Source organism: Octopus sinensis, unplaced genomic scaffold, assembly GCF_006345805.1.
Source record: "Octopus sinensis unplaced genomic scaffold, ASM634580v1 Contig13452, whole genome shotgun sequence".
Taxonomy (NCBI): Eukaryota; Metazoa; Mollusca; class Cephalopoda; order Octopoda; family Octopodidae; genus Octopus; species Octopus sinensis.
The window spans coordinates 8,068-31,259 of NW_021832971.1; the positions used below are offsets into that span (position 1 = coordinate 8,068).

Below are 23,192 nucleotides of genomic sequence, written 5' to 3' on the forward strand. Positions count from 1 at the left end.
TTCCACTTTCGCTAATTTGAAGAGCTTTTCAGACACACAATATTTTGAACCTGTAAATGTAGTGATTTCAGAGGATTTCTTTGTAATCTAGATGTTTAGAACCAGTTTCATTCATAACAGTTCAAATATTTTTTCACAGAATATAATGTAATTTGGTATCGTTACGAAATTATCTACATTCATTTATGTAAGTATGGATGGAAATGTGTAGTTATGTATATATATATATATATATATATATATATAAATGTACAAATATGTATATACACACACATTTCTGTGTATGCGCGCACAGATGGCTACATATACAGATGCATGCATATGCATATGTATGCCACACACACACATAGTTACAAGCTTACGTATACAAGGTATTCGGGATACATATTTTATGCCTATTTTTTTTCAGGAAGGGCTTCAGGTATTGTTGAACAATCAACGGCGATGGAGAGCATAAAGATTAAAGTTTAAGTTGATCAAACGTTTGCTGACTTGAAACACTGAAAGCCATTGGAAGACAAATACCTATATCAGGACGATTTGCGCCGGATGTCACATTGCTGGCATTATGACTGCTGCTCGATACACTGTGAACACTGCAAAGGTTGTAAGACATGCATATCATGAAAACCAAGTTGCCCTAAACTGTGATGGTCAGTGGGTGTGTCTCCTGTGTGGGTGAAGCCATGCCGTTCCACACTTTTGGAAAGGGCCTAAGGCTTACTTCAGATGGTTATGTGACGATACTGGAGACTGTATTGAAACCCTGGCTGGGGATTGTTACTACTGCTTGAAGGCCACGTTTGGAAGCAGAATTTGGATCTAACCATACTTTCAGAAAGAGTCAGAAATGGTTGTTGGAGAATTTCTACGGCTTTATCAGGTCCGTTTTCATGCCGCCTAATTTTCCCGATCGCAATCCGATGGATTACTATGCGTGGGGCAATTAGAAACAATACCAACCGCTGTGTTTGCAACACCAAGGCCGAGTCGGTTGCCAAAATCAAGAAGGCGTCCCAAGATCTTCCCGACGACACAGTGAGGAACGCATGCGCCAGGTTCCGGAACCGTCTCGAAGCAGTGGTGGAAGTTGGGTGTGGTTACTCTGAGTAAACTGCTATCTCCCAGCCATAATCCAATTGATATCTTTTGCTCTTTTAAAATATCCTTAACTTACCTTAGGACATTGTGTTTTCGATTCCTTGTGTGCAAACTTTAACCAGAACACTCTTTATATGTCGATCATATTACAAACAAAACTTCTTGAACCGTTTACATAATTTGACTGTCGCTCTGACAGCTTGGAGCTATAATCTTTTAGTAAGAGACGTTCTTTCTGGCTTTATGAAACCTATCCTCTCAAGATTGGCAGTGAGACAGTAGTTAGTCACGTAGCCAAGTGCACCAATAATCGTGACGATGGCTTAACTGTATACATGTATGTCAGAAGACGTCATTGTGTGTGTATATATGTATATATGTTTGCATGTGGAGAGAGAAAGGGAAGATGAAAAAGTGAGAGAGAAAGAGAGATAGCTAGATAGATAGATAAATAGACAAATAGAGCGAGAGAGAGAGGAATACAAAAACAGATCGATAGATGACAATATATGTAGGAGCTAAAAATAAAAACCAAGATTTTATTACAAAAAGTAATTTTCATAATTTATGTCGAATTTATCACAGGTTTTTAAATAACTGATATAATTGTATTATTTATTACATAGATATTATAGAGGGGTGTAAATATATGTGTGTATATATTTGTGTGTGTGTGTGTATATGCATACATATATACACATTGTTTAATTTTATATACATATATTATTTGTACACGAGCATATATATATCCATATATACACATATAAAACTTACTTGGAAGAGGATGCGTGGCGTTCAATTATATAATAATATAAATGATAAATATATATATATAAATATGGCTGTCTTAAGCACCACAAAAATCATTCTCTTAGAAAACTACATATCAGGTTTCTGAAACAAAGAATAAAAAGGGAGCCGGGCGCTGCCCTTCCCTGTCTTAGACAAATATATATATATTTATATAACAAACAGTTATTATTTACAATGGTTATGGTAACGGCATCTGTTGTAACGTGTCGTATGTTCAACGGCATCCTTGTTAGCGGAGTCCGCTCAAAGCTGCAGAGTCTCTTCTTACTAACACAATGCTGTTGGAAATAGCATACGGGTTACACCTACTTTCCTTCGACCCGTCGAAGTTATATAGGAAATGTCGCTGTTTCTTGGATAATTTTAATGAGAAATAATTTCGCTTTATTAATCACCGGACAGATTGGCGAGGAATACATGTTGACTTTTTACTCTTCGTATTTTCCAAATAACCGAGTATAAGATCTGCAAACTCATGTAATGTTGAAATGATTCAACACTTCACCACTGAGGCCCGCTTATATATACATACATGTGTGTGTGTGTGTGTGTGTGTGTGTGTGTGTGTGTGTGTGCGTGCGTACGTGCGTGCGTGTCTTCTGTTCTTAATTATTTAAATTCTTCCTCTGAAGAAGGAGCTGGTTTCTAACCTAGTCACAAAGCTCCATCTCTGGAATGTAGATAACGAAAACAATGTCACATTTTAAACCTGAGAAAAGTCTTGCATAACTTTATTGTTCCGCTTACAGATTATATTTGTAATGTGAGAAACAGTTGGTTGATTTCTGTTTCTGAAAATCCAAGCTTATCCAGATTAACCGATTATTATTGTTATAAATGTAAATTTGTAATCCGGATATTTGTAATCCGGAAGCTGGAGGATTCGAAGCAGTTGTCCTTAGTTATCTTCTTTCTCTTTGATTTCCAAAGAGAGATTCACAGCAGCAGGACAGATGACCTTCTTTGATAATACATACTTTTCCCTGTCTGTCCCAAACAACAATATCCGGCCCGTTATGCTTATAACGCGATATATGAATACATACGTAAAGAAATGTCTGGAAGCACACTCACACACAAATACACATCCATGGAATCAGTTTGCTTCAGTAATTAATGCAGGTTTGAAACAGTTTAGCACAGCTTTCGACAGCCATCGAACCATTTCGATCCTGTAATTAATAATCATTGGTACAGTTTCATATTGTCAGTGATAGAATTTTGAAACAACCTGATGTTGCAGTCATTTACATAGTTTGATAAAGTCTTTCCATCAGATTGATCCAACGATTGAATCGATTTATATAACCAGCTGTATAGATTGATAGATTCTTTATGAGTTCCATGATGTCATCGATATTTTGATACAAGTTCATAGGGGCTTTGTTATTGTTCGATACCGGCATTGATCCTCTGTAACAGAGGCATCGTTACTGTTTGATACATCAAACTGTTTGATACAGCATTGAATACACTTGATGCAGGCATTACTGTCACGTGTCAGAGACACGTGACAGTAATGCTGATACAGCCATTAATACAGTTGTACACACCTTGTTTGAGACTGTTTGATATGGACATTCAGTCAGTTCAATAATGCATTTGATACAGTTTGATACAATCATTGATGGAGTTACTTCCTGAATTTGATACAACGGGAGATACAATACGATACGGTTATTTCGCTGTTACAGTGGAAGGTACAATGCGATACGGTCATTTCTGCTCATATAAGCATCTTGATACAAGCATTGATACAGCGATAGAGTTTGATAGCGTTTTGCATCCAACTTGGTACAACAGACTGATGCAGACTTTCACGGTCACCGATACATTTTCTATACAGCCATAAATACAGTGATACAGTTTGATAGAGCCTCTGTGTTTGGTTATCTATGCAGTTTGATACAGCCACTGGTACAGATTCCCACAGCTATTCATATAATTGAAACAACTTCTGTCTTCTTTCTGTCTTTAAAAAACACGTGTATATATGTCTCCTTAATGTGAGAACATCCAAGTCTGACGCAGCAAGAAAACGATGTTGACAAACCTTCATACATATAAGCTGTTGAGCTTTATGAACATTTAACCATATTTCTTATTCCGTTGACGTTAAAATGCTGTTCCGATATTACAACAATAGTTATAAGGTTTGGGACTCAATGCTTAACGAGGTTATACACTGTCTGTGGCACCCGTTAACTCCCTTTACGTTCCAGTTCTCGGCTATGAGTGTATAGTTTCTGGTTTCTGAATCAATGGCTAACGGTGGTTGAACATCGGTTCCAGCAGTTGCAGCTGTTTCTTCAGATAGTGCTCTTGCATTTTATGGCAGTTCTAGAGTTTTTCATCCAATGCTCGTATGTGGGTCTACCATTTCACATCCTATCGTTGTAGATACTTGTACAGTTTCTGTAAAAGAAAAGCGAGGTTGTGAAATCCATAACAATTCAGCTGGGAACAATTTAGATGAGAGAAGACCAACTTTTTAAAAGATAACAAATTAATTACCTGTTTTCAATATTGTTGTCAGTGGTGGTTCAATGCCACTTTATGATCCACTGGTATCAGATGGTTCAGTAGTTGGAGATATTACCCAATGTCTATTGATTAATTACTCACTGGTGGTTGTAACGGATGATGAAGGTTACATTGAAGTGAGAGAGAAGTTCTCGTAGATGGTAGCTCAGTGGTTGTATTAGGGAACATTTCGTGATAGTAGAAGGTTGTTCCTGTCTGAGTAGCTGTTAGCTCAGTGCGGTTAAGCGATTAGTTAGTGGGGGGAGACAACAGTAAAGTTAGGATGGGCTATAGTTCAGTGGTATCAGATTGGGTTCAGAGCGAGTGGATTTTGTTCCTCGGTGGCAGGTTTAATATTTGTTTTATATAAAAAAATTGTCAACTTAAAAGAAAGAGATGATTGTTCAGTGGGGGTAGTTATGGGCCCAGGTTTAGTAATCTATTGTTCATGGGAGTAGGTGAACATTTGCAGATGAAGGCTGAGTATTGAGTGAAGGCAATGTGTGGCGAGGTTGATAATTAATGGCTTAACAGAGTCAGGCTTTACGTCACTAAAGGAGAAGATATCATCCAATGGGGCCAATAAAGACCCAGTTGTTTTGGAATGTAGATATTCTTTTCTATTCTAGGCACAAGGCCCGAAATTTGGGGGGAGGGGGCCAGTCGATTATATTGACCCCAGTACGCAACTGGTACTTAATTTATCGACACCGAAAGGATAAAAGTCAAAGTCTACCTCGGCGGAATTTGAACTCGGAACGTAAATATAGACGAAATACCGCTAAGCATTTCGCCCGGCGTGCTAACGATTCTGCCAGTTCGCCGCTCTTTAGGTTGTAGATATTAACATAGAATGAGTTGTAAGTAAAGAAGGGCAATAACTCAATGAGAACGTGGGCGCTTGTTCAGTGAAGGTAGATGGAGTCTCAAAGGGAAAATCGTAGATAATAGAGCAATATTAGGAGGGTATGAATCGATAGATCATTGTAGAGTAGTGGTGTGAAACGGTTTAGTTACATTGGAGTGAATGAGTTTTCTACAGAAGCAAATGCGAGTGCATTGGAGAAGACATGTACCTGGGGATGGGGGATGGGGGAATGGTGGGTAGATCAGTAAAACAAGGTGAGGAGTGCAATATGGATCAGTTCGGAAGGATGGAACCTGAATGATGGTATAAGAGGGGACGATTGGGCAATGGTGGTAAATGATTGGTGAATTCAGTTGGATGGTGGTCCAGTGGTTGTAGAGGATATTTCAATGGTGGTTGATGATTGTCCTGTGGGCGTAGAATACGGGTTTTTTCTTCTGTGAAAAGAAGATGGTGATTCAAGCTGAATAAAGATGGTTGTTCTGTTGTTGTTGATTTTTAAAATAGATTTGTGGTCTTCGATGATTGTCCCGTGGTGGTAGACAATAACTCAGTGACTGTCGAAAATATGTTAGTGAGTGTAGATGTCGCTGCAGTAGTTGTTGATGGTTGTTGCCCGGTTGGTGTAGGCTGTGGTTCTGCGGTGGATTGGGTAACTCCGACAGTTGTGTCTCCATTCTGTCTGTTCCATGCGCCGTACCATTGTCGTGGAGGGTCTGTAAAAGAGCAGATTTGTGTTTCAGTCTACATTTCAAACAGACATCACACGTTTGCTTGATATTAAGAATGGTAGCAATGATGCATATAATATTTAGTGGAGTTATTAGAGGTGGGAGAAGATTAATAATTATAAGTAAAGAAGGAGGAGGAGGAGGAGGTAATGAGTATAATAATGGAGAAAAGAAGAAGGAAAAGAAAAATGAGGAAGAGGAGGAGGATGAAGAAGAAGAGGAAAAGGAAGAGGGGGAGGGGGAGGAAAATAAGAGGAGGTGGAGCATGAGGAGCAGGAGCAGGAGAAGGAGAAAAAGAAGAGGAGGTGGAGCAGGAGGAGGAGAAAAAGAAGTGGAGGTGGAGCAGGAGGAGGAGAAAAAGAAGTGGAGGAGGAGCAGGAGGAGGAGGAAAAGAAGTGGAGGTGGAGCAGGATGAGGAGAAGGAAAAGGAGGAGGAGGAGGAAAAGAAGAAGAAGAAGAAGAAGAGGAAGAAGAGAAGAAGAAGAAGAAGAAGAAGAAGAGAAGAAGAGGAGAATATTTGTGGTTTTGAAAAAAGCTGCGCTTCTTCATTTGTCTTGCGTACAATAACCTCCCCATTCCCTCTATATTCCTTGTAATTACTTTGGTAGTTGTCACATAAGGTACCAAAATAGATACACTTCTCTCTCTCTCATTTAACAACTGACAAGTGAGTGAACCACATCAGCATTGTGAGTGAACCACTTAACCATTCCATATTTGGTCTCGCCAAACACACATCCTTTCTGTATTCTTTGGATATTCTTTTCTTTTTAAAAATTACTTCTCATCCTATGATAACGGTCTTTCATAATGATGTAATGTATACATATATATAATATATATATATATATATATATATATATATATATATATATATATATATAGGAAAAAAGCAACAAGAATGGATTAAAATCTCGGTACGATCGTTTCGTACGAGGACATCTTTAATAAGCTACAAAAAATGCAGTGAATACAGATGGCTCGTACTCGTCAGCCGAAAAAACATCAGAGAATTCCCAAACATCAAAGGGGTAGATACAAAAGAGGTTGTAAGATTAGCTGCATTGAAGAAAGTTCGATTCATGGAGATCCGATGAAAGGTTTTAAACCTACAGAATTTATGCATGTCTACATATAGCTCATATTGAATATTTGATCAAGTTGTGTGAAGAAATTTTCGGATACAGTCATGCAAAATTTCTGAAAATCCGAGTAAGAGGCAAAGTGACTGCCATATCATGTAGAGGAAAGTCTGAGTAAAAGCAAAGTGACTGTCATATCGTGTAGAGGAACAGATTGTTATTGAAATTTACAAGAATCGCAGATAAGTTCGATTTTTTGGAGATCCGATGAAAAAGTCTTGAACTTACAAAATATGTGTATGTCCTTATAGTTCATAATCCAGTTTTGTGAAGAGATTTAGGGTACAATCATGCGAAAAATATCAGGGAATCCGAATGAGAAGCAAAATGACAGTCTTATATTGTAGCGGTTCAGGTTGTTAATGAATTTTACAAGAATCACAGAAAGAGGAGGAAGGAAGTAGAAATTTAATCAGTTACTGCTATTTAAGCTATCAAAGAGAAAGGAAAGGGGAAGCTAAGGGGATGGGCACAAGTTGATACTAACAGAAAATCTAAGCTTGTTTAGAACACAAATTCGAACTGAGGCCAACAATTTATTTCTTTATTTATAAATGTTACTATTATAGATTGTCAGGTTTACAAAGGTCATTAGAAAGGAAAGAAAAATGGGGTTGTTTTTAAATGAAATAAACAATTATATTATTATTATACTATACTATAATACACTACACTATATTATATTATATTATTTTGTTAATTATATCACCACAATACACTACGATAGGTCTGGGATTAGCAGAATTAATTTTAGTGTAAAAGAAATTAAGAGATTAACTAACTATATTTGTAATGGGTTAAAAAATAGACTTATTGATTTATCAATTATGATTTATTTCTATTGGACCAATTATTAATAAATTAAATTTTGCTCTATTTTTATCCATTCTTAGTCTATTTTTTAACCCATTACAATATTAGTTAGTTAAATCTCTTAATTTTTGGGGGGCAACTAGATCGAACCATCTCAAGTGTAACTGCCCGAAATGGTCGTGACTTCTGGAACTTGACTGAGGAAAAAAAGCCACGAATGGCCCGTCTTTTTTTGCCTATCCTTCTAATTGTTGTTTCTCTTGTCCGTCTTTGTATCGTCTAACTGTCCGAGTGTTTTAATGTCCTCTATTGCGTTTTTGTTCCATTTTTATATTTATATGCACACACACACACACACACACGCACACACACACACACACACACACACACACACCACACACAAACACACACACTCAAATTGTCTGTCTTGATCCTAGGCATCATTTGAAGTGATTTAATTTTTGTAGTGAATGCCATTCTAAATAAATGGAAGAAATGTGTTTTATTCGGCAAAAACTCAGCCTAAACAACATTTCTTCTTCCGTGGATTAGAAAGTGTCTGCTTGGCTCAACGAGTGATCAATATAACATACAGTTAACCATATGATCAGCTGATCGGTTGATCACTTGACCAGCAAACATGACCGATAGTCCTTGAAACTTCGTGATGCCCATAAAAAAAGACAGGATACATGATACAGCGTGAATCAGTCAGGAATACTGGGATTTATATAACCAGCTGTATAGATTGATAGATTCTTTATGAGTTCCATGATGTCATCGATATTTTGATACAAGTTCATAGGGGCTTTGTTATTGTTCGATACAGGCATTGATCCTCTGTAACAGAGGCATCGTTACTGTTTGATACATCAAACTGTTTGATACAGCATTGAATACACTTGATGCAGGCATTACTGTCACGTGTCAGAGACACGTGACAGTAATGCTGATACAGCCATTAATACAGTTGTACACACCTTGTTTGAGACTGTTTGATATGGACATTCAGTCAGTTTAATAATGCATTTGATACAGTTTGATACAATCATTGATGGAGTTACTTCCTGAATTTGATACAACGGGAGATACAATACGATACGGTTATTTCGCTGTTACAGTGGAAGGTACAATGCGATACGGTCATTTCTGCTCATATAAGCATCTTGATACAAGCATTGATACAGCGATAGAAAGCGAGAATTTGGCAACATTGTTAGTGTGGAATACTGAGTAAAATGGCATTCGGTAACTTTTGGGTAATGGCTGTGTTGATATGCTGTACACCACCGATTTGAGGAGATCCGATGTCAGGTCCATAAAGATTCAAATGACTTCTATATATTTCTGAGAAGCTACGAAAACTTTTAATAGCACTTCTTGAATTTTGTTGGTGATTCTTCAAGAATTTATCGGGCTTTTGACGCCTCCACACGCAGTACCAATTTGTAGATTATCATTGCCCCCATAAATGAGGTCAAACTTCTGTAAACAAGGCTACAAAGGAATCTCTGGTATTACAACCCGCAATGTTCGTAGAAAAGGGAAATTTCTTGTCTCCATGTATAGTATGCTCTCAGCTCACCAACAGCTTTACTTTTTGGACTGGTTGGCAGAGTATTTCCGAATTCAAAAATAGAAAGAATGTAAATCTGTCCGTGTTATTAGTGTTACCCTTGAGATCTTGTAAGGGTTGACCGAGAGCTTCTAATGGAAGTCTGTGTCATATTGAGTGCTCATTTCATAATTACAGCTTGGACAGTTTTAGAGCTTTTCACTGCTCAGATGTTTTGCCAGTTTGTGCACCAGACCGTTAACGTCTGCAAGCTTGACTGACAACTTAAAGCAGTGTTGTCACGTGTGGGAAGAGCTGCAGAAATTCCTGATGGACAGCCGCAATCTGTTTGGATAAAGAAGCCGTTGCCAAAATTAGGATTATCAAAAAGGTTTTACTTGGTTCACCAAAAGTATTACCGCAAACTATCTTGTCTTTGACCGTCTATGTTTTATTTGCGCCAGTCATTAGACTTTGACCATGCGACTTTGAAGAATGTGTAGTCGAATGAGTCGCCTCCTTTACATTGATTTAAAGCCTGGTACTTATTCTAGCGTTCTGTTTTGCCGAACCGCCAAGTTGCGAGGACGTATGCACACCAATACTAGTCGTCCAGCGATGTAGGGAGACAGAGACAGATATAAACACACATCCACACACACACATCCACACAAACACACACCAACACCCACACCCCATATGTATATATGTATATACACACATATATATATGCACACACTCATACATATATGGCTCAGTGGATAAAGCGTCGGGTTCATAATCATGAAGTAGTGAGTTCGATTCCCGGGCCGAGATGTGTGTTGCGTTCTTGAGCAAGATACTCTGTTTCACGTCACTTCAGTTCATTCAGCTGTAGAAAGGAGTTGCGACATCACTGGTACCAATCTGCATTGGCCTTTGCTTATCCTTTGGATAACATCAGTGTCTTGGATAAGGGAGGCTGGCATGTGCATGGGTGACGACTGTTGGTCTTCCATAAAGCCTCCCGGGCTTGTACCTCGGCGTGGAGCTTTCTAGGTGCAATCCCATGGTTATTCATGACTGAAGGGCTCTTTACCCTTTTACATATATGTGTATAAGTATAAATGTAATTATACATACATACATACATACATACATACATGCATACATACATACATATATATATATATATATATATATATATATATATATATATATATATATATATATATATATATATATATACCTATATACATATATATATACATATATATATATACATATATATATATATGTATATATATATATTACATATATGCGTATATATATATATATACATATATGCATATATATATACATATATATATATATATATATATATGTATATATATATATATATATATATATATATATAATATATATACATATATATATACATATATATATATATACACACATATATATATACACATATATATATATATATATAATATATATATATATATATATATATGTTAGCAAATTAATTTCACATAAGTGCGAGTTAACGTAGTCGTTGTTACAGACTTCCCACCCTGGATCCGACGGAACATTGAGGACAAAGTAACTGGACACAAAGCAGGCTATCCCAGCATTGTGTACAGGTTTCAGCTGAAAAAAGAAAATACAAGACAAACGTAAGATAATATGTTGTAGCCAAGAAGATATGTTAGTTGTTGTACGAAATCAAGACCTAACTAAACAAAGCAACACAACAATCGCAGATAATTAATTTAGTACAAACCACACACTCATATGCCTCTCTCCATGGGAAGAACTGTGAAAAGTCACTTCACAGTCTCCCATGAGATTGTAGCCATGACACACAGTTTCATCATTTATCCACTTAACATGATGCCATCAACCATTATTGGGATTAGGAGGGGTAGAGTGTTTACAAACATACCTGAATTACTTGTCAGCTGTTCCAGTCGATGGTGATAGTATATCACTCCATAGCGATGTGTAATAAAAATATTTCGGGCAGCAATAATGGGATTTAGTTGGTATGGCGTCGGTTAGTTGTGCAGTAGTTGAGTGCAGTCACGAAATTCTTGTGGTATATTCTGCAGATGTGCTGGTTGATTGCACAACTGACGCAGTCGGACGAGCAGGACTCTGGGCAGATATTATAGGCGAGGATGCAGTTGTTGTAGTTGACTGTGAAGTTATTGTTGATTATACGCATGACGTGGTTACTTGTTGTGTTCGGTCACTCAGTACTTATGGGTAGTTGTGCAACTGTTGTGGCTCGCTGCAGCTGGCTATGCAGGTGTGGTTGGTTGTGAAAATGTTCTTGTAGATGTGCAGCTATTGTTAGTGTACAGGTGTTGTGCATGTTTGTCCATTGTAGGAGATGCCGTAACAACGGCAGCATGAGCAGTCATTGAAACTGCTAATGCAGTGAAGATGGTTCTGGTGCAGTTGTTGTTGTTGATCGCTCACCAGGAGTTGTTTTGGGCTGTGCACTTACAGCCGTTGGCGGTGGAGTGTATTTGGTTGAGCAGTTGCTATGTTAGGTTGTGTAGTTGTTGTGTTTGGTTGTAGAATTGTTTTGTTTGGCTGTGCAGTTCTTGTGTTAAGTTGTACAGTTGCTGTGTTTGGTTATGCAACAGAAGTGTTTGGTTGTAGAATTGTTTTGTTTGGCTGTGCAGCGGTTGTGCAGTTGTGTTTGAATGAGAAGCTGTTGTTGTAATTACTTGCGAAGTTAATGTGGTTGGTTGAGCAGTTCTTTGTCTAAGGTTGTGTAGTTGAGGTGTGTGGTAGTACAGCTGCTGTGTTTAGGTGTGTAGTTGTAAAGTTTGGCTGTGCTATTAATTCATTGTATAGATGTTAAGACGCACAGGTGTGTTACGTTCTGCAGTTAATATGATTGTTTGTGTATTGAGTCGGATGTTTGTGCAGTTGTCGTCATTAGATGTGCAGCTGAGGAGAATTATCATGCAGTTGTTTGTTGAGCTAGTGTAGATGCTTGTGCAGCAGATGCTGATCGTTGTTCAGTTGGTGCTATTAGTTGTTCAGCTCGTGTTGTTGGCGATTCAGCTTATGTTGTTGTTGGTTGTTCAGCTGTTGTTGGGTATGCAGCATCTGTTGTTGGTTTGTTCAGCTGATGGAGTTTGTTGTTCAGCTGGTATTGTTTGTTCAGTCGGCGTTGTCAGATGTTCAGCTGGTATTGTCGGTTCTTCAACTGATGTTGTTGATTGTTCACCTGGTGTTGCCGCTTGTTGTTGTTTGTTCTGCAGCAGTTGCTGATTACTCAGTACCTGTTGTTGGTTGTACAGCTGGTGTTGTATGTTCAGCTGTTGTTCTTGGTTGTTGAGCTTGTGCTGTTGGTTGTTCATCCGGTGTTGTTGGTTGTTCAGCAGCTGTTGTTGTTTTTTCGACTGGTGTTGCTTGGTGTTCATCAGCTTTTCTTAGTTGTTCAGCAATTGTTGTTTGTTGTTCTGTTGGAGTAGTTGGTTGTTCACCTGCTGTTGTTGGTTGTTCATCTGGTGTTGCTGTTTGTTCAGCTGGTGTTCTTGGTTGTTCAACTCCTGATTTTGTTTGTTCACATGCGGTAGTTGGTAGTTCATCTGGTATTGTTAGTTGCTCAGCTGGTGTTGTTAATTGTTCGAAATATATTGTTGTTTGTTCGACTCGTATTGTTTTATGCTTATCAGGCGTTTTTGGTTCTTCAGCTGTTGTTTGGTGTTCACTTGGTGTGGTTTGTTGTTCCGCTGGTGTACTTGGTTGTTCAATTGATGTTCTCTGTCGGTCAGGTCATTTTGTGTGTTGTTCAGCTGGTGTTGTTCGTTGTTCAGTTGGTGTTGCTGGTTGCTCAGCTGGTGTTGACGGTTTTTCAACTATTGTTGTCTGTTGTTCGGCTGATGTTATCAGCTGTTCAGCTGTTGTTGGCCGTTCAGCTGGTGTTGTTTGTTCAGCTGTTGTTCTTGGTTGTTGAGCTAGTGGTGTTGATTGTTCGGCTGGTGGTGTTGGTTGTTCAGTGCCTGTTGTTGTTGTTTGTTCGACTGTTGTTGTTTGTTGTTTTTGGTTGTTCAGCTATTGTTCTTAGTTGTTCCAATGGTGTCTTTCATTGTTCAGCTGATAGTTGTTTCTTTCCTCCTGCTGTTAGCTATTTAGCTAGTCTTGTTGGTTGTTCAACTCCTGTTATCGGTTGTTCAGATGCGGTTGTTAGTTGTTCAGCTGGCTTTGTTGGTAGTTCGGGTGGTGTAGTTTGTTGCTCAGCCGGTGTTGTTCGTTATTCAGTCGGTGTTCTTGGTTGTTCAGCGGCTGTTTTCGGTTGTTCAACTGGTGTTGTTGATCGTTAAGCTGGTATTGTCTGTTGCTCTGCAGCGGTTGTTGTTTCGTCCACTGGTGATGTTGATTGCTCAGCTTGTGTTGTCTGTCGTTCAGCTAGTTTTGTCGGCTGTTCAGCTTATGCTGTCGCTGATTGAACTGGTGTTGTTGGCTGTTCACTGGTGCTGTCCGTTGTTCAGTTATAGTTGTCTGTTGTCGGCTGTTCACCTGGACCTGTTATTGGTTGTTGAACTATTATTATTTTTTGTTTAACTGGTGTTGTTTGTTATTCATGAGTTGTTGTTGGTCGCTCAGCAGCGGTTGCTGCCTGTGCAGCTGTTTTTGTTTATTATTTTTTTTTAGCTGATGTTCTCTGTTGTTCCACGGTGGTTGTTGGTTGTTCAGATATTGATGTTTCTTTTCCTGCTGCTGTCGTTCGTTGTTCGAGTGGTGTTGTTTGTTGTTCAGCTGTTGTTACTGGCTGTTCAACTGGTGTTGTTGTTCTAATTGAGCTCTCGATATTTCATCTGGTGCCGTTGGTTCTTCAGCAGCTCTTGATTGTTATTTATCTGGTGCTGTTGTTGTTCAGCTGCTTGTATGGTTATTGTTGTTGGTTGTTCAGCCGGTGCGGTCGATTGTTCAGCATGTGTTGTTTGTTGCTCAGCAGCTATTGTCCGTTGTTCAGTTGGTGTTATTGGTTATTCATCTGTTGTTGTTGTTGTTGGTTGTTCAGCTCATGTTGTCGGTTGTTCAGCTAATGTTGTCGGTTGTTCACCTTGCAACGCTGGTTGGGCAGCAGCTTTTGTTAAGTGTTCAGTCGGTGTTGTTGGCTGTTCAGCTGTTATTGTCGGTTGTACATCTGGTTTTGTTCATTGTTCAGCAGCTATAGTTAGTTATTCAGCTGGTGTTGTTGTTTTTTCAGTAGTTGTTGTTAGCTGTTAGTCTGGTGCTGTTGGCTGTTCAGGCAGTCCTGTAGGTTATTCAGCTGGTGTTATCTGTTGTTCAGCGGGTATTATCGGTGGTTCAGCTGGTGTTGTTGACTGTTCACCATCTGCTACAGCTAGTTTAGCGACTGTTTTTTCCTCTTTCACTTGTGTTGTTTATAGTTCAGCAGCTGTTGTTGATGTTCAGATATTGTTTTTGGTTATTCAGCAGCTGTTGTTTGTTCTGCAGGTGGTGTTGTCATTTGTTCAGCTTGTGCGGTTCAGAGTTCAGCACCTGTTGATGGTTTGTCAGCTAATGCTCTTTCATTTTTAGTAGCTGTTGTTGTTGGTTCAGCTTTATTTGTCGGGCGTTCTGCTGGAATTGACGGTTGTTCGTCGGTTGATGCTGGTTGTTCAGCAGCTGTTATTGATTGTTCAGATATTATTGTTGCTGTGGGTTCTGCAGGCTTTAATGTCGTTGGTTCCTCAAGATTCACTGTTCTACTTGGTTCTTCAGGCGTTATAATTGATGGTAGTCCTTTAGCTTTTACAATTGTTGTTGGTTTTAGCGTTTACAATTGGCATTGGTTCTCAAAGTTATACTGTTCCTGTTGGTTCTTTTGCCTTTATATTTGTTCTTGTTTCTTCAGACTTTAATGTTGTGGTTGCTACTTTAGTTGTTACTGTTGCGGTTGGATCTTCAGCCATTACAATTGCTGTTGGTCATTTAGCCTATAATGTTGTTGTTAGTTCTTTAGACTTTGCTGTTGCTATTGGTTCTTTAGCCTTTGGTGTTGTTATTGGTTCTTTAGCTTTGGTGTTGTTATTGGTTGTTTAGCCTTCGAGGTTGTTATTGGTTGTTTAGCCTTTGGTGTTGTTACTGGTACTTTAGCCTTTGGTGTTGTTATTGGTTCTTTAGCCTTTGGTGTTGTTATTGGTTCTTTAGCATTTGGTGTTGTTATTGGTTCTTTAGCCTTTGGTGTTATTATTGGTTCTTTAGCCTTCGGTGTCGTTATTGGTTCTTTAGCCTTTGGTGTTGTTATTGGTTCTTTAGACTTTGGTGTTGTTATTGGTTCTTAGCCTTTGGTGTTGTTATTGGTTCTTTAGCCTTTGGTGTTGTTATTGGTTCTTTAGATTTTGGTGTTGTTATTGGTTCTTTAGCCTTTGGTGTTGTTATTGGTTCTTTAGCCTTTGGTGTTATTATTTGTTCTTTAGCCTTTGGTGTTGTTATTGGTTTTTTAGACTTTTCTGTTGTTATTGGTTCTTTAGACTTTGGTGTTGTTATTGGTTCTTTAGCCTTTGGTGTTGTTATTGGTTCTTTAGCCTTTGGTGTTGTTATTGGTTCTTTAGACTTTGGTGTTGTTATTGGTTCTTTAGCCTTTGGTGTTGTTATTGGTTCTTTAGCCTTTGGTGTTGTTATTGGTACTTTAGACTTTGGTGTTGTTATTGGTTCTTTAGACTTTTCTGTTGTTATTGGTTCTTTAGACTTTGGTGTTGTTATTGGTTCTTTAGCCTTTGGTGTTGTTATTGGTTCTTTAGCCTTTGGTGTTGTTATTGGTTCATTAGCCTTTGGTGTTGTTATTGGTTCTTTAGCGTTTGGTGTTGTTATTGGTTCTTTAGCCTTTGGTGTTGTTATTGGTTCATTAGCCTTTGGTGTTGTTATTGGTTCTTTAGCCTTTGGTGTTGTTATTGGTTTTTAGCCTTTGGTGTTGTTTTTGGTTATTTAGCCTTTGGTGTTGTTATTGGTTCTTTAGCCTTCGGTGTTGTTATTGGTTCTTTAGCCTTTGGTGTTGTTATTGGTCTTTAGACTTTTGGTGTTATTGGTTCTTTAGCCTTTGGTGTTGTTATTGGTTCTTTAGCGTTTGGTGTTGTTATTGGTTCTTTAGCCTTTGGTGTTGTTATTGGTTCATTAGCCTTTGGTGTTGTTATTGGTTCTTTAGCCTTTGGTGTTGTTATTGGTTTTTAGCCTTTGGTGTTGTTTTTGGTTATTTAGCCTTTGGTGTTGTTATTGGTTCTTTAGCCTTCGGTGTTGTTATTGGTTCTTTAGCCTTTCGTGTTGTTATTGGTTCTTTAGACTTTGGTGTTGTTATTGGTTCTTTAGCCTTTGGTGTTGTCATTGGCTCTTTAGCCTTCGGTGTCGTTATTGGTTCTTTAGCCTTTGGTGTTGTTATTGGTTCTTTAGCCTTTGGTGTTGTTATTGGTTCTTTAGCCTTCGGTGTTGTTATTGGTTCTTTAGCCTTTGGTGTTGTTATTGGTTCTTTAGACTTTGGTGTTGTTATTGGTTCTTTAGCCTTTATGTTGTTATTGGTTCTTTAGCCATCGGTGTTGTTATTGGTTCTTTAGCCTTTGTGTTGTTATTGGTTCTTTAGCCTTTGGTGTTGTTATTGGTTCTTTAGACTTTGGAGTTGTTATTGGTTCTGTAGCCATCGGTGTTGTTATTGGTTCTTTAGCCTTTGGTGTTGTTATTGGTTCTTTAGCCTGCGGTGTTGTTATTGGTTCTTTAGCCTTTGGTGTTGTTATTGGTTCTTTAGCCTTTGGTGTTATTATTGGTTCTTTAGCCTTTGGTGTTGTTATTGGTTCTTTAGCCTTTGGTGTTGTTATTTGTTCTTTAGCCTTTGGTGTTGTTATTGGTTCTTTAGCCTTTGGTGTTGTTATTGGTTCTTTAGCCTTTTCTGTTGTTATTGGTTCTTTAGCCTTGGTGTTGTTATTGGTTCTTTAGCCTTTGTTGTTGTTATTGGTTCTTTACCCTTTGGTGTTGTTATTGGTTCTTTTAGCCTGGTGTTGTTATTGGTTCTTTAGCCTTGTCTGTTGTTATTGGTTCTTTAGACTTTGGTGTTGTTATTGGTTCTTTAGCCTTTTCTGTTGTTATTGGTTCTTTAGCCTTTGATGTTGTTATTGGTTCTTTAGCCTTTGGCGTTGTTATTGGTGCTTTAGACTTTGGTGTTGTTATTGGTTCTTTAGCCTTCGGTGTTGTTATTGGTTCTTTAGCCTTTGGTGTTGTTATTGGTTCTTTAGCCTTTGGTGTTGTTATCGGTTCTTTAGCCTTTGGTGTTGTTATTGGTTCTTTAGCCTTTGGTGTTGTTACTGGTTCTTTAGCCTTTGGTGTTGTTATTGGTTTTTTAGCCTTTGGTGTTGTTATTGGTTCTTTAGCCTTTGGTGTTGTTATTGGTTCTTTTGCCTTTGTTGTTGTTATTGGTTCTTTAGCCTTCGGTTTTGTTATTGGTTCTTTAGCCTTTGGTGTTGTTATTGGTTCTTTAGCCTTTGGTGTTGTTATTGGTTCTTTAGCCTTTGGTGTTGTTATTGGTTCTTTAGCCTTTGTTGTTGTTATTGGTTCTTTAGCCTTTGGTGTTGTTATTGGTTCTTTAGCCTTTGTTGTTGTATTGGTTCTTTAGCCTTTGGTGTTGTTATTGGTTCTTTAGCCTTGGGTTGTTATTGGTTCTTTAGCCTTTCTGTTGTTATTGGTTTTTTAGCTTTGGTGTTGTTATTGGTTCTTTACCCTTTGGTGTTGTTATTGGTCTTTAGCCTTTGGTGTTGTATTGGTTCTTTAGCCTTTGGTGTTGTTATTGTTCTTTAGCCTTTTCTGTTGTTATTGGTTCTTTAGCCTTTGGTGTGTGTTGTTTGGTTCTTTAGCTTTGGTGTTGTTATTGGTTCTTTAGCCTTTGGTGTTGTTATTGGTTCTTTAGCCTTTGGTGTTGTTATTGTTCTTTAGCCTTTGGTGTTGTTATTGTTCTTTAGCCTTTGGTGTTGTTATTGGTTCTTTAGCCTTTGGTGTTGTTATTGGTTCTTTAGACTTTGGTGTGTTATTGGTTCTTTAGCCTTCGGTGTTGTTATGGGTCTTTAGCCTTTGGTGTTGTTATGGTCTTTAGCCTTCGGTGTTGTTATGGTTCTTTAGCCTTTGGTGTTGTTATTGGTTCTTTAGCCTTTGGTGTTGTTATTGGTTCTTTAGCCTTGGTGTTGATTGGTTCTTTAGCCTTTGGTGTTGTTATTGGTTCTTTAGCCTTTGGTGTTGTTATTGGTTCTTTAGCCTTCGGTGTTGTTATTGGTTCTTTACTCTTTGGTGTTGTTATTGGTTCTTTAGCCTTTGGTGTTGTTATTGGTTTAGCTTTGGTGTTGTTATTGGTCTTTAGCCTTTATGTTGTTATTGGTTCTTTAGCCTTTGATGTTGTTATTGGTTCTTTAGCCTTTGGCGTTGTTATTGGTGCTTTTGCCTTTGGTGTTGTTATTGGTTCTTTAGCCTTCGGTGTTGTTATGGTTCTTTAGCCTTTGGTGTTGTTATTGGTTCTTAGCCTTTGGTTGTGTTATTGGTTCTTTAGCCTTGGTGTTGTTATTGGTTCTTTAGCCTTTGGTTGTTGTATTGGTTCTTTAGCCTTTGGTGTTGTTATTGGTTCTTTTGCCTTCGGTGTTGTTATTGGTTCTTTAGCCTTTGGTGTTGTTATTGGTTCTTTAGCTTCGTTGTTGTTATTGGTTCTTTAGCCTTTGGTGTTGTTATTGGTCTTTAGACTTTTCTCTTTGTTATTGGTTCTTTAGACTTTGGTGTTGTTATTGGTTCTTTAGCCTTGTGGTGTTATTGGTTCTTTAGCCTTTGGTGTTGTTATTGGTTTCTTTAGCCTTTGGTGTTGTTATTGGTTCTTTAGCCTTTGGTTGTTATTGGTTCTTTAGCTTTGGTGTTGTTATTGGTTCTTTAGCTTTTCTGTTGTTATTGGTCTTTAGCCTTGGTGTTGTTATTGGTTCTTTAGCCTTTGGTGTTGTTATTGGTTCTTTAGCCTTTGGTGTTGTTATTGGTTCTTTAGCCTTTGTGTTTTATTGGTTCTTTAGCTTTGGTGTTGTTATTGGTTCTTTTAGCCTTTTCTGTTGTTATTGGTTCTTTAGCCTTTGGTTTTGTTATTGGTTCTTTAGCCTTTTCTGTTGTTATTGGTTCTTTAGCCTTTGATGTTGTTATTGGTTCTTTAGCCTTTGGCGTTGTTATTGGTGCTTTTGCCTTTGGTGTTGTTATTGGTTCTTTAGCCTTCGGTGTTGTTATTGGTTCTTTAGCCTTTGGTGTTGTTATTGGTTCTTTAGCCTTTGGTGTTGTTATTGGTTCTTTAGCCTTTGGTGTTGTTATTGGTTCTTTAGCCTTTGGTGTTGTTATTGGTTCTTTTGCCTTCGGTGTTGTTATTGGTTCTTTAGCCTTTGGTGTTGTTATTGGTTCTTTAGCCTTCGTTGTTGTTATTGGTTTTTAGCCTTGGTTTGTTATTGTTCTTTAGCTTTTCTGTTGTTATTGGTTCTTTAGCCTTTGGTTGTTGTGTTATTGGTTCTTACCTTTGTGTTGTTATTGGTTCTTTAGCCTTTGGTGTTGTTATTGGTTCTTTAGCCTTTGGTGTTGTTATTGGTTCTTTAGCCTTTGGTGTTGTTATTAGTTCTTTAGACTTTTTGTTGTTATTGGTTCTTTAGCCTTTGGTGTTGTTATTGGTTCTTTAGCCTTTGGTGTTGTTATTGGTTCTTTAGCCTTGGTGTTGTTATTGGTTCTTTAGCCTTTGGTGTTGTTATTGGTTCTTTAGCTTTGGTGTTGTTATTGGTCTTTAGCCTTGGTGTTGTTGTTATTGGTTCTTTAGCCTTTGGTGTTGTTATTGGTTCTTTAGCCTTTGGTGTTGTTATTGGTTCTTTAGACTTTCGTGTGTTATTGGTTCTTTAGCCTTTGGTGTTGTTATTGGTTCTTTAGCTTTTGGTGTGGTATTGGTTCTTTAGCCTTTGGTGTTGTTATTGGTTCATTAGCCTTTGGTGTTGTTATTGGTTCTTTAGCCTTTGGTGTTGTTATTGGTTTTTAGCCTTTGGTGTTGTTTTTGGTTCTTTAGCCTTTGGTGTTGTTATTGGTTCTTTAGCCTTCGGTGTTGTTATTGGTTCTTTAGCCTTTCGTGTTGTTATTGGTTCTTTAGACTTTGGTGTTGTTATTGGTTCTTTAGCCTTTGGTGTTGTTATTGGTTCTTTAGCCTTCGGTGTTGTTATTGGTTCTTTAGCCTTTGGTGTTGTTATTGGTTCTTTAGCCTTTGGTGTTGTTATTGGTTCTTTAGCCTTCGGTGTTGTTATTGGTTCTTTAGCCTTTGGTGTTGTTATTGGTTCTTTAGACTTTGGTGTTGTTATTGGTTCTTTAGCCTTTATGTTGTTATTGGTTCTTTAGCCATCGGTGTTGTTATTGGTTCTTTAGCCTTTGTGTTGTTATTGGTTCTTTAGCCTTTGGTGTTGTTATTGGTTCTTTAGACTTTGGAGTTGTTATTGGTTCTGTAGCCATCGGTGTTGTTATTGGTTCTTTACCTTTGTGTGTTGTTTTGGTTCTTTAGCCTGCGGTGTTGTTATTGGTTCTTTAGCCTTTGGTGTTGTTATTGGTTCTTTAGCCTTTGGTGTTATTATTGTTCTTTATTAGCCTTTGGTGTTGTTATTGGTTCTTTAGCCTTTGGTGTTGTTATTTGTTCTTTAGCCTTTGGTGTTGTTATTGGTTCTTTAGCCTTTGTGTGTTTTATTGGTTCTTTAGCCTTTTTTGTTGTTATTGGTTCTTTAGCCTTTGGTGTTGTTATTGGTTCTTTAGCCTTTGTGTTGTTATTGTTCTTTCTTTACCCTTGGTGTGTTATTGGTTCTTTAGCCTTGGTGTTGTTATTGGTTATTTGTTCTTTAGCCTTAGCCTTCTGTTGTGTTATTGGTTCTTTAGCCTTTGGTGTTGTATTATTGGTTCTTTAGCCTTGGTCTGTTGTTTTGTTCTTTAGCCTTTGATGTTGTTATTGGTTCTTTAGCCTTTGGCGTTGTTATTGGTGCTTTAGGACTTTGGTGTTGTTATTGGTTCTTTAGCCTTCGGTGTTGTTATTGGTTCTTTAGCCTTTGGTGTTGTTATTGGTTCTTTAGCCTTTGGTGTGGTTTCGGTTTTTAGCCTTTGGTGTTGTTATTGGTTCTTTAGCCTTTGGTGTTGTTATTGGTTCTTTAGCCTTTGGTGTTGTTATTGGTTCTTTAGCCTTTGGTGTGTGTTATTGTGTCTTTAGCCTTTGGTGTTGTTATTGGTTCTTTTGCCTTTGGTGTTGTTATTGGTGTCTTTAGCCTTCGTTTTGTTATGGTTCTTTAGCCTTTGGTGTGTTATTGGTTCTTTAGCCTTTGGTGTTGTTATTGGTTCTTTAGCCTTTGGTGTTGTTATTGGTTCTTTAGCCTTTTTTGTTGTTATTGGTTCTTTAGCCTTTGGTGTTGTTATTGTTCTTTAGCCTTTGTGTTGTTATGGTTCTTTAGCCTTTGGTGTTGTTATTGGTTCTTTAGCCTTTGGTGTTGTTATTGGTTCTTTAGCCTTTTTTGTTGTTATTGGTTTTTTAGCTTTGGTGTTGTTATTGGTTCTTTACCCTTTGGTGTTGTTATTGGTTCTTTAGCCTTTGGTGTTGTTATTGGTTCTTTAGCCTTTGGTGTTGTTATTGTTCTTTAGCCTTTTCTGTTGTTATTGGTTTTTAGCCTTTGGTTGTTGTATTGGTTCTTTAGCCTTTGGTGTTGTTATTGGTTCTTTAGCCTTTGGTGTTGTTAGTGGTTCTTTAGCCTTTGGTGTTGTTATTGTTTCTTTAGCCTTTGGTGTTGTTATTTGTTCTTTAGCCTTTGGTGTTGTTATTGGTTCTTTAGCCTTTGGTGTTGTTATTGGTTCTTTAGCCTTTGGTGTTGTTATTGGTTCTTTAGCCTTCGGTGTTGTTATTGGTTCTTTAGCCTTTGGTGTTGTTATTGGTTCTTTAGCCTTCGGTGTTGTTATTGGTTCTTTAGCCTTTGGTGTTGTTATTGGTTCTTTAGCCTTTGGTGTTGTTATTGGTTCTTTAGCCTTTGGTGTTGTTATTGGTTCTTTAGCCTTTTGTGTTGTTATTGGTACTTTAGCCTTTGGTGTTGTTATTGGTTCTTTAGCCTTCGGTGTTGTTATTGGTTCTTTACCCTTTGGTGTTGTTATTGGTTCTTTAGCCTTTGGTGTTGTTATTGGTTCTTTAGCCTTTGGTGTTGTTATTGGTTCTTTAGCCTTTTCTGTTGTTATTGGTTCTTTAGCCTTTGATGTTGTTATTGGTTCTTTAGCCTTTGGCGTTGTTATTGGTGCTTTTGCCTTTGGTGTTGTTATTGGTTCTTTAGCCTTCGGTGTTGTTATTGGTTCTTTAGCCTTTGGTGTTGTTATTGGTTCTTTAGCCTTTGGTGTTGTTATTGGTTCTTTACCTTCGTTGTTGGTTATTGGTTCTTTAGCCTTTGGTGTTGTTATTGTTTTTCTTTAGCCTTGGTGTTGTTATTGGTTCTTTAGCCTTTTCTCTTGTTATTGGTTCTTTAGCCTTTGGTGTTGTTATTGGTCCTTAGCCTTTGGTGTTGTTATTGGTTCTTCAGCCTTTGGTGTTGTTATCGGTTCTTTAGCCTTTGGTGTTGTTATTGGTTCTTTAGCCTTTGGTGTTGTTATTGGTTCTTTAG

At 37.9% G+C, this 23,192-nt stretch overlaps 1 protein-coding gene and 1 long non-coding RNA gene across 2 annotated transcripts in view; both read right to left on the reverse strand.

Annotated features, from left to right (window-relative positions):
- Nucleotides 1–2,647: 2,647 nt before the first annotated feature.
- LOC118761428 lies at nt 2,648–15,726 on the reverse strand. The gene is made up of 3 exons (XR_004997369.1): nt 11,474–15,726; nt 4,429–6,021; nt 2,648–4,329 (listed from the first exon to the last, which is right to left on the reverse strand). It is a non-coding gene; the product is annotated as an uncharacterized LOC118761428 (long non-coding RNA).
- A 5,623-nt stretch (nt 15,727–21,349) lies between these two features.
- Nucleotides 21,350–23,192, reverse strand: part of LOC115229658 — a 54,203-nt gene continuing 52,360 nt past the window's right edge. The window contains exon 11 of the mRNA XM_029799979.2: nt 21,350–21,445. Within this exon, the coding sequence (XP_029655839.2) occupies nt 21,350–21,445 (96 nt within the window). The remainder of the gene's footprint in view (nt 21,446–23,192) is intronic.